At 29.6% G+C, this 13,633-nt stretch overlaps 1 protein-coding gene across 2 annotated transcripts; it reads right to left on the bottom strand.

Annotated features, from left to right (window-relative positions):
- Nucleotides 1-3,009: 3,009 nt before the first annotated feature.
- Nucleotides 3,010-12,636, bottom strand: LOC143054536 (uncharacterized). 2 transcript variants are annotated; one of them, XM_076227557.1, is made up of 5 exons: nucleotides 12,106-12,636; nucleotides 10,712-10,855; nucleotides 9,527-9,874; nucleotides 4,591-4,638; nucleotides 3,010-3,456 (listed from the first exon to the last, which is right to left on the bottom strand). In XM_076227557.1, exons 1-5 carry the CDS (start codon nucleotides 12,416-12,418, stop codon nucleotides 3,413-3,415), a joined length of 897 nt encoding a protein of 298 aa, XP_076083672.1. In that variant the 5' UTR covers nucleotides 12,419-12,636; the 3' UTR covers nucleotides 3,010-3,412. The 2 variants fall into 2 exon arrangements, 1 of the variants encoding a protein (XP_076083672.1); XR_012971722.1 differs by having other exon boundaries at nucleotides 3,101-3,456; nucleotides 9,469-9,874.
- Nucleotides 12,637-13,633: the final 997 nt, after the last annotated feature.

The raw sequence follows: 13,633 nt of genomic DNA, 5'->3' as shown, positions 1-13,633 counted from the left end.
TACATTTCCCAACTTATTAGGTATTCAAGAGCTTGCAGCTCCTATTCAGACTTTGTAAAACGTCAACAGTGTCTGAGCAGAAAGTTGATGAACCAGGGGTATGTCAAAGAACGTCTCGTCCTTTTTCTAAAAAAGTTCATCGGAAGATACCCAGAACTTGTTGATAAATATTCCGTATCAACTTCACAAATAATACAAGATGGTCTTGAAGTATAGATTTTGCGTACTGACGTTGGTTATCATCTTAATAACGTGTTATAGTATTCTTTTATTTGTCTTTATTAATATTACTTGTACTGTTAAGTCAGTTTTTTGAGATATTCTTTTGAAGTGACTCTGTGGTTATGTTAAACATCATACTTTGATCGACAAAATGATTTCATTTATTAATATTACTTTTACTTATGATCTTGACATACTATGAATGACAGAACTATTTTATTCAATAATACTACTTTTTCTGTTAAGTCGGTTTTTATGATATACATTTGGCGTGAAACTGAACTTATGTATCCCGTCATACTTTGAACCACACAATTATTTTATTTATTATTATTACTTTTACTGTTAAGGATGTACTTAGGTGAGGTTAGGTGAAAATTAATAAATCAAGAATTTAAAATTGATACTATAAGCTGGTTGAGCATTTGTTATGGATAAAAATAAGCTAAAAATATTGATAGGTCATGGACCTTCTTTTCCAGATATTTGAGACTTAAATTATGGCGGGAAAAGGCTGACTCGGACTTTTACCTTATATTTGCATTGGTAATATTATTTGGGTCTCAAAACAAAAGAAAGAAAATCAAGAATCTTCTAAAATTTTGGTAAATGATCTTTCATGAGCTATTAAGTCTTATATGAAAAAATAAATGGGTGTTATTGGGCAAAATATTTTACCTTGTATTGTATGGAAAAACACCAAGGAGTCCAAACATTTAACACAAATTCCAAAACCTCACCTTAGTACATCCTTAAGTCTGTTTTTTTTTTATATCTACTTCACGTGACTCTGCATTTATGTATGCCGTCATACTTTGAACGACAAAATTATTTTTATGTCTACCTGTGCGAATTTCAAATGCGCAATTTTACACCAGTACTGAAAACCTTCTATCCTTTACGGGTAGACTTTACATAGATAAATTAAGTCATATAAGAAAAGCAAAATGAGTATGTTAAATTTGATGTATGCCTTTTTGTGCTTCTTGACGTTACATTTGTTGTTTTTATAGTGATATTAAGATAACACAATATTGACTGGTGTACCCCTATTTTTGATATTTTTACTCTTTGAGTATGTTTGTTTTGTCCATGCATCGTTGACAATGTAATGGAATTTGATGCAACTTCATACAAGTGAGAGGTTTAGCTAGCTATAAAACCAGGTCCAATCAACCATTTTCTACATTAGAAAATGCCTGTACTTAGTCAGGAATATGACAGTTGTTATCCATTCGTTTGATGTGTTTGGACTTTTGATTTTGCCTTTTGATTTTGGATTTTCCTTTTTGAATTTTCCTCGGAGTTCAGTATTTTTGTGTTTTTACTTTTTACATATATCTGTATGCAGATTTTCCTGAAACACATCCCACAATTTTGTCTTTTCTTAAAAAATTAAAATAATAAATGCAATCAACAGTTACTTATAACTTATATGATGAAAACATGTAATTATACCACCAGTCACTTTTAGAGGTAAAGTAACTAATGTGTCAATGAAAAATAATGTCTTTCATTGATAGAATAATACATTTTCTTCATAAACCAACAAGTTCACCTTGCATTCTTGTAAATGACTGAAGCACAACTTGTTTAAAGCCATGACGTTGTCAGTTAATTTTCGATCTATGAGATTGAATGTCTCTTTCTATCTTTCACCCCTCTTTTACACATATAGCACCATAAAAATACTTCCTTATTTGGATTTTTATACACAAGTGAAAGAAAACATTCAAAATATCTTTGTATACCAAATTTATTCATTTTGTATGAAATAATTACTATAATACATATATAATTATATCAAATATATACATGTCTTTGTGTTAGTCAAGCACAATATGAAGAAAAATTCTAAAGTTACCATTTTCCACTGATATCACTCGAAAGTAAAAATTTTAAAAATGGTAAATAATGAGGAAAATTTCCTATAATAATACAAACTGTATACTCTTGTTGTATAGACTCTCATTATAAAATTATGATTTTTCAATAGAAGATTGTTATGAAGTTTGGTCATTTGTTTCCATGTCCAATCAGGTGAAAGTTGTAAATTAATCATTGACAAGATTTGTTTTCATCTTATCTTTTAACTTCATAATTCTGCAGATTTAACATTAAAAAAAAATTTTTTTTTTAATTAACAAAGACAAATTTATTTCAGTATGTTTCTACTCTTATTTCATTTATAGAATGAAAGTATAATAAAAAGTATTTAAAAAATTCAAAATGTATGTTTACATGAATCTTGCAATGAATGATGAAAGTTAAAATTTTGCATGTATAAAAATAATAACAAAATGATCCAATATCCTTTCCATATACATTATAAAAATTGTTCATGTATTATCTATATGTATATATGACTATGTACAATGTATGGCACAGCTGACAGAATAAGTAATGAATTAGGAATGAACAAGTTCACAACCATCTTATTGTTTTCAGATCTGAGTTCAACAAAATAAAGCAAATATGACGAAATGAAACTGGTGATTTTTTCCTTTTATTTTTGGCAATGTTTATTCTTAATTGCTATTTCTACTTACAATAATATATTTTGGAATTTTTTTAATTTCACTAACAATTTCAAACAATCATACAATTCAATTTGATAAAAACAGAAATATTTATAAGGATATCTCTTCTTTACATTTTTTTGTTTGAAATTAGAAAAAGATTTGGGATAATTCATCTATATTTTCAATTACATGTATGGTCAATTTGGAAAAAAAATATAAATTTCAATATATATCCAAATTTAAATGTTTCATAATTCCTTTGCTTAAACACCAGTTTAAATGCCTCATGTCCTCAAACCTCTTACGTACACAGAATGCCAATCTGCTTTAAATTTATATAATTAAGGAAAATCCTTATTCGAATCAATCCACTTTTTGTTGTTTGCATAGAAAAGCTTTGAATGAATAAGAAATTGACTTGCAGTAAGCACTAGGTAATTAAAACAATTATCCTCTAAACTTTATGTTTAAACATGTTCAAATGATTTCTTTACTTAACTTTACCAAAGCATAATAAAAAGACAGAAATGAAATCTAACATGTTTCTCTAATTTTAAGACTAGAATTGTCAGCAGTGTTCAAATATATCCATAAATCTTTTGAGTTCTAAACTGGTTCCAAAATGCTCCTTTATTAGGTACCAGTATAAATCCTGGAAAATTAAGAGTCTAAAGATCTACTTCAGTGGCTGAAGGCATTTGGTAAGGGTGAACTGAAAAATACAAACATTAAATTTTATATAAAACATTTATTAGTTGTATCATATTTTCACAAATCCATTTCTTCACATATAAATACAGGAAAACAATGTCTGTTCTCTGCTTGTGCTCCTTAAATATGAGTCCACATCACTACAATTTACAAACCATCACAAAATATGCAAAATTTAATAGAATTTTATTGATTTTCCAAGGTTTACAACAACTTTTAGGTAAACTCTGGATTGGGAAAGAACATGAACTTTAACCCATCAAAATAATCACATGTTTGTGAAGCAATTTAGTAGTAGGGTTGAGAAGTTGCTTTTGAAAAGTTTTGCAAGTTCAATATGAAAGGACTTGATTAGCTACAAAAAATATAGTGTAATGATAATTATGAAAATGTAGATGATGTGTGATTGCCAGTGAGACTACTATTCACAAGAGACCAAATGACACAGAAATTTACAACTATAGGTCAGTGTTCTTCCCAGACATTGCATTTAGCATCATGGTAAACAGGGAAATTTGAAATACCATCTTGCTTCTAAAAAAGTAGCATCACATCCATAACATAATCTAATAATTACATTAGATGTATGGTTCATTACAATACGTTATTTTGATTGGCTAAAGGCACATCATGTGTTATTCCTTAAGCAGTTGTATCACTCAATAAAACTTCTCATTCATGATGACACGAGGTCCCACAATAAAGTGCACAGGTAAATGAAATAAAAACTTGATAAAAGGCGTGTTTTCATGATCCTATAGGTAAAAATGTAATTATAAGTATTGAATGCTTTTTTTTTGTAACTTTATAGGGTTGTAAAAGCGTTGACCGTGCGTACATTTTAAGTATGAAGCGCTTCCGCGCTTCATACAAAATGTACTTCGGTCAACGCTTTTACACCCCAATAAATTTACAAAAAAGAGCATTCAATTCTTAATAAGAAAACTAATTCAGATAGCCTCACATTCAAACATAACGCATCACAATACCCTGATGCTAAAAGGCCCTGGGGAAAAACAAAAAAATTTCAATAACAAGAAATCAAGCAAATTCCATAATTAAAAATAATTCCAAGTTCAAATAATAGCCTGTTAATTATGAAACACAGCGACAAGTGTACATTAACATACTGTACCTGTATACATAAGAGGTCGTTCTTCAGGTGGTGGTAAACCATATCCTCCTAAACATAAAAATCATGGTAAAATTAATAAATATTCAGATATAATACATCAAAAGTGACCATTGTGTGTGTTCAGCATACAAGAAATTTCTTTTCAATATTCTTTCCTCATTCTTTAAAATTTTCTTTAATAGATAGTTTTCGAATGTAAATTTTAGTTATTTCCTCTTTGTTGCAATCATAGAGATCAACATGGATAATTTGATTCAAAACTTAACTTGTTTTACTGAACATGAAACTTTATACCTTTTTCAATTTTTTTCATCTATGTGTGATGTAACACTATCTATAGAAAAGGTCAAATCTTAGTCTTAAGTGACTTTAAATTTCAGCATTTTTTTATCAAAAAAAATTATAATTTACAAATTCTAAGAATGTTTTTATCTTTGTGCATTGAAATCTGTTCTATATCTTTTTTAAATAAAACATGTTGACTAATGGGTCTTTTAAAAAAAATATAAACTACTTCCATTTTGGAGGTCTACTTTAACGAAACAGCATTTTTTTATACTAAGTAATAAAGTTCATCAAAAAAGTTTTTAGAAAAATAGTGTAAATGTTCACAAGTGTTACCCAATTCACAAGTTATTTATTCTAAAAAATTTAAGTTATTTATTCTAAAAAATTTAAGTTATTTATTCTAAAAAATTTATAAAGACAAAATTTACTTATAACTTCTGATATAACTCATAGATACACAACAGCCCGGGTGGATTTTGCTTTTTCCACCGGCCCACCGTGGACAGTCCACCCATGCCCAATCCAGCTATAATCTCTTTTTTTTTTTAAATATTGATTACAAATGCAATGAAATGCTTATCTGCTTTTTTTCAATTGATTGTACTTGCAAGACTTTTGATTAAACAAAAGAAATTACATGCCCACTCCTATGGGTGGGCAGAGTGGACAAGCTAGAAATTTTGCCCACCCACTGCCCACTCCCACTGTGGACAGGTGGACAAAGCAAAATCCACCTGAGCTTTAGTGTATATGATCCTCAAACAAGTTTCACCTAAATGAATAAATAATCAATCAACATTATGAATACAATGTATATAATATATGAAGTAAGCAATTTCTTCAACTATCTATCAATAATATCATCCAGTATTTCCTTGTATACTATATGACAAAAGAAACGCAACACTAGCAATTTTGAAAATGGTGAAAAATTCAATAATAAACATTGGTTTATTCATGCAAATAGTAGAGTCAATAGTTGACTTATTATCAATGTTAATAAATTTTTAAGTATAAATACTTCGTCAAGTCAGTAAAATACTAGAACCCAGTCTAGGTGTGTTGCATTTCTTCAGATATGTAGTATAAATAAAAGTACACATAATCTCTAAACAAATCAACCTTTGCTTCCAAAATTAAATATGAACTGTAATGAAACTGTATAATATTTTCAATTTGACTTTTGTATGTGTACTTTTACATTCAAAAGGTCTCTCCCATGCAAATAATTCAGTGAACATGCAATTAAAATGAAATCAGATGGAAAGGTACATAACTCTAGTCAAACTTTATCATTTATGGGATTGCTTCTCATGGATTGTGCAATGTGAACCTTTGTGTGTCATTTCATATAAATCTGACATCTCTGATTAGACAAAAAAGTATCATAAAATTTGAGATGAATTTTTCAAGCTATTTTGAAGAAAAAAAAACCTGGATTGACCACTGACCATGCTGACGGCACTGAGTTGTTACAATTTCATTAGGATCTCTTGCAACACTTAATCAAGGTATACCTTCTGTTAACCGTCTACTGAAATTGTTATGCTTTTTATATTTTAAACTGTTTGAAATATACTGTAGTATTAAATTTTATGGTGCCTTATAAGCTTTAAGTCTGCATTTTCAGTTTTATAATAATGGATCCAGAAATTTGAAAAAGACAGGAGACACTTTGATAAAAGCATACAGAATAGATTGAAAGTTTATGCTTTGACCATATTCATTCATTCACAGAGCAGTCCCAAATCCAAGTCAACACCTGTTCTTCCTTACTGTCAATAAGATTAATGACAAAAAAATCTCTCACCATACTTTGAATACATTTTCAAGATATATATAGGAAAAACAGAGAGATTAATAAAATTTGTATTAAATGTATGTATAATCCATGCAACATGTATACACATGATACAGGTAACTGGACATTTCAACATATTTCACAAATGTAACTTGTTACATGTACATAACATAACAGGCTTTGGATACGTGTACGAGCACCTTGCTATTATTTCCAATGTTGCTCACCACAATATTATAAATGCATGCATTAAATATACCATTACTGTACAAGTAATAGTTAAGTATCATTCTTTACTTATAAATATTTTTATTACTGTATTATTCTTTACTTTGATTTTCATATACATCATGTACTGTTAACCAACAGGCAACTTTATTTTCGCAAGTGATTTATTGATGAACATGTTTAAATGTCGATATTTTCATACATTTGTGCATCATGATTATGTAGAATTTGTCATGTTATGGGTATATCTTTACGAGTTCAAAATTTGGACCTGAAACTGGTCAAATGCTTGTTCTCCCTTCAACTAAAAAACTATAAAGACAATGATGCCCCTCAAAAACTGTTTAGAGAGAGGATAAAGAAAATACATGTTACTTTATATATTTTTAAAAATGTATTCAAAACACTCATTAAACATTTTTTTCCTCAAATTTATAATGTTGGGAATATCCAGATTATCTCCCCTTTTCCGTTTTCTGTAAATCAATGTTTATTTACCATTTATAACTTTGTATTTCTTAATATTACTTTTTTTATGAATATTCCATTTATAAAAATGTTTGATATCTATTGTTTTTTACCATTTATTATTTAATGTACACATAATTACAGGGATAGTATAAGCTTAGGTTACATGTATATGGGGTTATTTCAGAAGTCAATTTCAGGCCCAAATTAGCTGAACTGTAGCAATGAACTATAATGACAGAGAAATATGAAAGAAAGGCAACTAAAGATGTCTTCATTTGGACAACAAGCTTGCTGCTAAAAGTGTCATTCCAAATTCAAAAATACTTCTTTTGAATTTGTATCAAGTTAAAAAATTTCAGAAAAATTAAATTTATGCTTCTAAAAAATTTATAATATAATTTGATAGCATACTAATTTATTGCTATAAACTTTGCATCGATAAAATGAATTTATTTTTGTGTATTTTGAAAAGCATGTGTAATCCAAAACAAAGACATAACGATAATCTAAGTGATAATTCTTGGATATATATAACCTAACTCTAGTCACGCCTTGTCATGTTTCTGTGATAACTGCTTATAGTTAGGCCAAAAGGCAGTTTAATTATATTTGCCATATAGCCTTTCAAAAGTCTTAGTTATAGTTAGTCCAAAAGCAGTTCAATTATCTTTGACATAGCCTATCAAAAGCCATGATAGTTATAGTAAGTCCAAAGGCAGTTTAATGTCAGTTATCTTTGCCAAAGCCTATCAAAAGCTAAAAACATGTTTTGATTTTGTCTTTTTTATCAAAATAACAAATGTCTAGGCAACCTCCTGAGAGGTTTTTAAATTATTTTAAAAATTTAAAAAAAAAATTGAAATTTCTGACACAATATTTTACCTTGTTTAAAGATGTCAGATAGTTACTATGGCAAACAAAATTATCTTTAGTTTTGGCATTGAATACATTTTTACGTGAACTAAAAGCCAAATTCAGACATTCTACCATTCTTCCAGTATTTCTAAAGACAGTTTGAGGTTATATTAAGTATAAAGCAATAAATTAATTGATTACAATCTAATTTGAAATATATTTTTTTTTATTTTATTTTAACTTAAATACTGTCATGACTGCATGAAAATTGTTCTACACCTAGACTACAAATATTTAATGTAAATTTGTATATACAAAATTAATATGCCCACTACTATGTAATCCTTAACAACTTACAAATACAGGTTCATGAAATAGTACTTTGAGGCAGAAAATTGTACTTTAGGTGGTCACAAGAATACCCGAACAAAGACCACTAATCTATGGGGAAAAAGACTGGCAAGTCTTGTTAATTCAGATTAGAGGATAAAGCCAGAATACCAGGAGAGAACTGCTAACTATAAATTATCTATGGAAGAAAAACTTGTTATCCTTGTCAAAAAAGATTCAAAACAAAGACACCTCTTCATTTGCAAATTAAACAGACCATATTGAAATGTCCCCTTTTTAACTGAGAAAATCATAAATGTAAATATTGTAAATTATTTATATAGTGTTGGGAAATAAACAAAGTCATGTCAACTTAACAGATAGGGGATTAAATGGTTTTAAAAACAAACTATTGTTGAATTTCTTTCTTTCCAAACAAATCAAATCTAAAATTCATTTTAATCATAATTTTGTGAAGGACTCATATAAATTAGAGAATGTGAAAAAATAATGAAAAAAATGAAAATACAGAGAAATATTAAGAATTAAGCAATTAAAAGATTTGATGTAAACTAATTAAATAAGTGCAAGTCTTCTATTTAAAATTCTTTTAATACTAAATAGTATCATTTACTTTTTCTTACCAAAAAATGAAAATTATGTCATGCCACGTACTGGTTTAATAACAGTTGCAAATATGGTTAAATTTAAATTTCAATAACTGAAACATCATTATTATACAGGACCAAAAACAAATCTGCTAAACTATCTGAAACAAAGAGAGTAGTATATTTATATTCAAATATAATACAAAATGCAAAGAAAATAATGAAATGAAAAAGCGCAAGCAAAGGGGGGGATAATTTGAGCAGACATGACAAAAACGTTGACTAGAGTTTAAGTACCTTGACAGATGAAGCATGAAGGTAGCAACAGCATTGAAAGGTCAAAGTAGAAATTCACCAGGTTGTCGGTCGTAGCCCTTGTTAGCATAATACGGGTAACCAGGTATAGGACTGGTTCCCTCATCAGGTTTCTCTCTCAGCATCTGATACCGAATGTGGCTAAGACGATTGCAGGATAAAAACATCTGCAGGACTACACAAATGGCAGAGGCGAGAGAGCACATGGCTGAAGCTGCTGCGAAGTAGAATCCCCAGTTTAATTCCACCTTTGGATATGCCTCTAAGACTTTGTAGTAACCAAAGCGGTTTGGGATGGAATCTTTGACTGGTAGGTCCTGCCACATGGCCTGGTCGTTTACAAGCACTTGAATCACACAAAGTATAACTCCTAAAACTTGACATAAAGCTGAAAAAAAAGTCATTCAAATTTATATGTTTAAATCAAGCTATTCTTTCAGGAGTCTTTTACAATTGAGGCTTAGGGAGCTACCATTTGATTTTTATGGGAAGGCTAGGATGAAATTTGAAAAAAATAGGCAGGACAGGAACTTTGAGTAAAAAAAAAAGGCAGGATGAGACACTGGCAAAAAAAAAAAGTTAGGATAAACTAAAAAAAGAAAATGCAAGACAGAATAGAGCGAAAAATAAAAAGGCAGGACAGAGATTACAACTAAAATAAAAATGCAGGACAAAATTTTTCATCCAAGCCCCCCCCCCCCCATAAAAATCAAATGGTAGCACCCTAATCTCAATTATCTTTAAGCATTTTGTTATGTTTTGTATCAAAAATATTTATATCACAATGTTAAATGTAGATATCTCTCATGAAAAGAATCTATTTATTTTTCAACCAGAAATTAGATTAGTAAAAATTTTGGAATTGGAACCAACTTATCAGATATCTTATTTCTTTTTTAACCTATTCATACTGGAGGGGCCTGAATGGAAGGTTCTCATCACGATTCACAGAAAATAAATTTTCATGATCCATAAATATATAAAAAAAAAATCTGTAGAAAAAAACGGATCATCGGATAGCAAAAATGCACAGATCACAAAGAACAAAAATAAACCCATCAGGCCCCTCATACTGAAACGTCACACAAATGGTACATTTTAAGAAGATTGATTGGTGATTGCTTAATGTCCAGCGGCAAACATTTCATGCATGTTCAGAACAAGTTGAAAACAATCAGGAATATAAATGATCAGATACTTATCTTACAGTTTTGGCCTCACATACCTATTGCAACCGTAGCACCTGCTAACGCCATCTCTGCAGAAACAACAACCTTGTCACGTGTCAACAACAACACGGCTGAGGCAGTGCATACCAATATACCAATGGTACCAATTAAGTACAGCAACTGGGCAAATTTCAAATAATCTGGAAGAAAAAATGAAAAGTTTTGTTGTTTTAGAATTTTTAAGTGTTGAACATGTTTACAGTGTCTATAAAGGGTTACAGTTTGAAGTCTTGATACACATTAAATAAGTACATGTAACTGATGTTCATTCTCTCTCACTGAATCTCCATTTATTGATACATGTATAAGTTACGCATTCTTGCAGATAAGTCATATTAAATATCCTATTAAATATACTTGTTATTTGCAGTATACCTCATAGTCAAATGTGTGAGCTTAATTCATTGTAATTGTTGTTTTTTTGGTACTTTTTTTGTATTTTTTATATTGAGATTTCTCCGAACAAACTACTAATGCCTCATGTTTGTCTTTTCAAAGTGAAAATACACTTACCGAGTGCACTTGAGTCAATGTCAACATAGTATTCATTGAATAATAATACATTGCTTCTATTTTGTTGAGTGTATTTTCTGTGGTATATTATTTTATTTTATTATTTTTATAACACTTGTTATATATCTTTTATTGTTTGTGTATTGCATATGTTATCATGGTTATTGTTTATAATAATATTGTCTGTATGCTATATTCCCTCCTGGGGCCCTAATTTGGTAAATAAAAATTTTCTATTCTATTCTATTCTATACCTGAATATGTGTATTCTACAAACATGACAATTTTTTTAATTTTTTAAGGTGTTTATGGTCATGATGGTGTAACCATGGTAACAGGGTAAAAATGTAGTCAGTAAATTGTCAAAAAATATATATTTGGACCATTATACATGTGTTATAGAGCTTTGCTTCCCCAGCCAAGGGAGGCAACAATATTTTTGACAATTATAAGAATAAAGCATTATTTATAAAAGAAATTTTTTTTAATTTATCTCACTATATAAAACATGATAAATTATAATATAATTTCATAATAAACTGAAGGTTTTCATATGGATCTTTAGTTCTATTTTTAATATTACTGGAAACTTTAAACCAAGGATTTGTATAGTAAGACTATACAAATCCTTGTTTAAACCAAAAGTAAAGTTCTGTGGTATAGATTGATGTTGGTCTAAATAAATAGCTGATAATATGGTATGGCCGTACAGTGAACAATAATTGTTAATTACTATGCCATTTTTCCTATTGTGGAGAGTTGTTTCATTTGCAACCATGCCACAGCTTATTATTTTCATTGCTTATGTTTTTTAGCACTGTTATTTTATGTCAAAGTTATTTCTGTAAAAAAAATGAGAGTGAAAACACTATTGTACCTGGCATGAGCTGGACACTTGATGCTTTGTCGATCATCAATAAATTGATAAATCTGTCTTTATCCATGAAGTACAGTCCAGTATCAATCTCAGTGTCGTTGGCGTATAACTCGTCTCCAAAAATCTGGTCGTATAGCGTCAACTTGAACCAGAAGGGCAGCAAACAGCTGACGATAGACACCAGCGAAGAAAACACCAATAAGAGACCAGCGATGAGAAGGAAGCCCGAACTAAATATATTATGGAGGCACTCTCCAATCATCTCGCCTGGACTTCTAGATTTGTTATAACTGTATTGTTTGTTTTGATACATTGTTTTTTTTCAAATGTTGATTTCCGGTTTCTGTAAAATTTGGAGAAAGTGTTTTCCCGTCACCTGACCTGTCTTATATGCTGACACTCAAAGTCAATTTTTTACTTAAAGTTATGGGAAACAACTTGCAATGGTTATTTAGATTAAAATAAAATCTAACGAAAACTGCATTTCCGCATTCACATCTTTGCGTCCACCATTTGCATTTTTCACCTGTCACAGGTAAATTGTTGACTGGTTACCTGCTGATTTGAATTTGATTAGGAAACAGTTTTATGAAATTCCTATGAACCAAAAATGATAGATTTTTATATAGAGAATAAAAACGGCCGTTATTTCAAAATAGATAAGAGTTACATTTCTTTGATAATAAAGATACGGACAGACAGTCTTTTACGAAATTAGAAAAAACAAATTATACATTATATGAGGGAATAAATGTATTAAATTTAAAAAAAAAAGTATATTTTTGAATTAGATGAACTGTAATTTGAAATAAGAATTTGATTTATGTGAATGATATGAAAATGGGGAAATTTCACAAGACTGTAATTTTGCCAAAAATAGAAAATAAATCCAATTTGAAAAACATTAACCATAGAGTGAATGTAATGTTTTCTGCAAAAAAATCTAAGTCCATCTCAATGTAAAATACGGAAAAACAGGAATTTTTTGTTGCAAAATTTACTTCTACAGTAGGTACTATCTTATGATCATAAACAAGCTTCTGTCCCAGTTAGGTAGAAATCCAGAATAGTTTAAAGAAGTTTGCTGCTCGATCAGTTTCAAAATAAATAACTTTCCTTAAAACTAGAATATATTGTTAGGGGATTAAATGAGGAATCAAAAAATCAAAAAAATTCAGGGGTCAATATGCTTGTTTTAGTGATATGAGGGCCTGGACAGGGTATTTAGAGCATGGGAGAAAAGGGGGGAGAAAGGAGAGAAGGGGCAGGAGAACGGAGATAAGGGGATAAAAAAGGAAACAAAAATTCAGCAAACAAACAATTATATACAATAAATGAGTTAATCAAAAGATTCGAGAAAGTGCTAATAAAAAGAAAAATAACAAACAAACAAAAAACGACTGCGAGGAAATATGAAAACGGAAAGTCCTTAATCTAACTGCAAAATCAAACAAATGGATAACAACTGTTATATTTTTAATTGGTACAGGCATTTTCTTATGTAGAAAATTGTGGAATGGGCCAGGTT

The sequence above is a fragment of the Mytilus galloprovincialis genome, chromosome 12 (assembly GCF_965363235.1).
Source record: "Mytilus galloprovincialis chromosome 12, xbMytGall1.hap1.1, whole genome shotgun sequence".
Classification (NCBI taxonomy): Eukaryota; Metazoa; Mollusca; class Bivalvia; order Mytilida; family Mytilidae; genus Mytilus; species Mytilus galloprovincialis.
The sequence above is the reverse complement of the archived record's forward strand: the minus strand, read 5'-3'. Positions and strand labels throughout refer to the sequence as shown.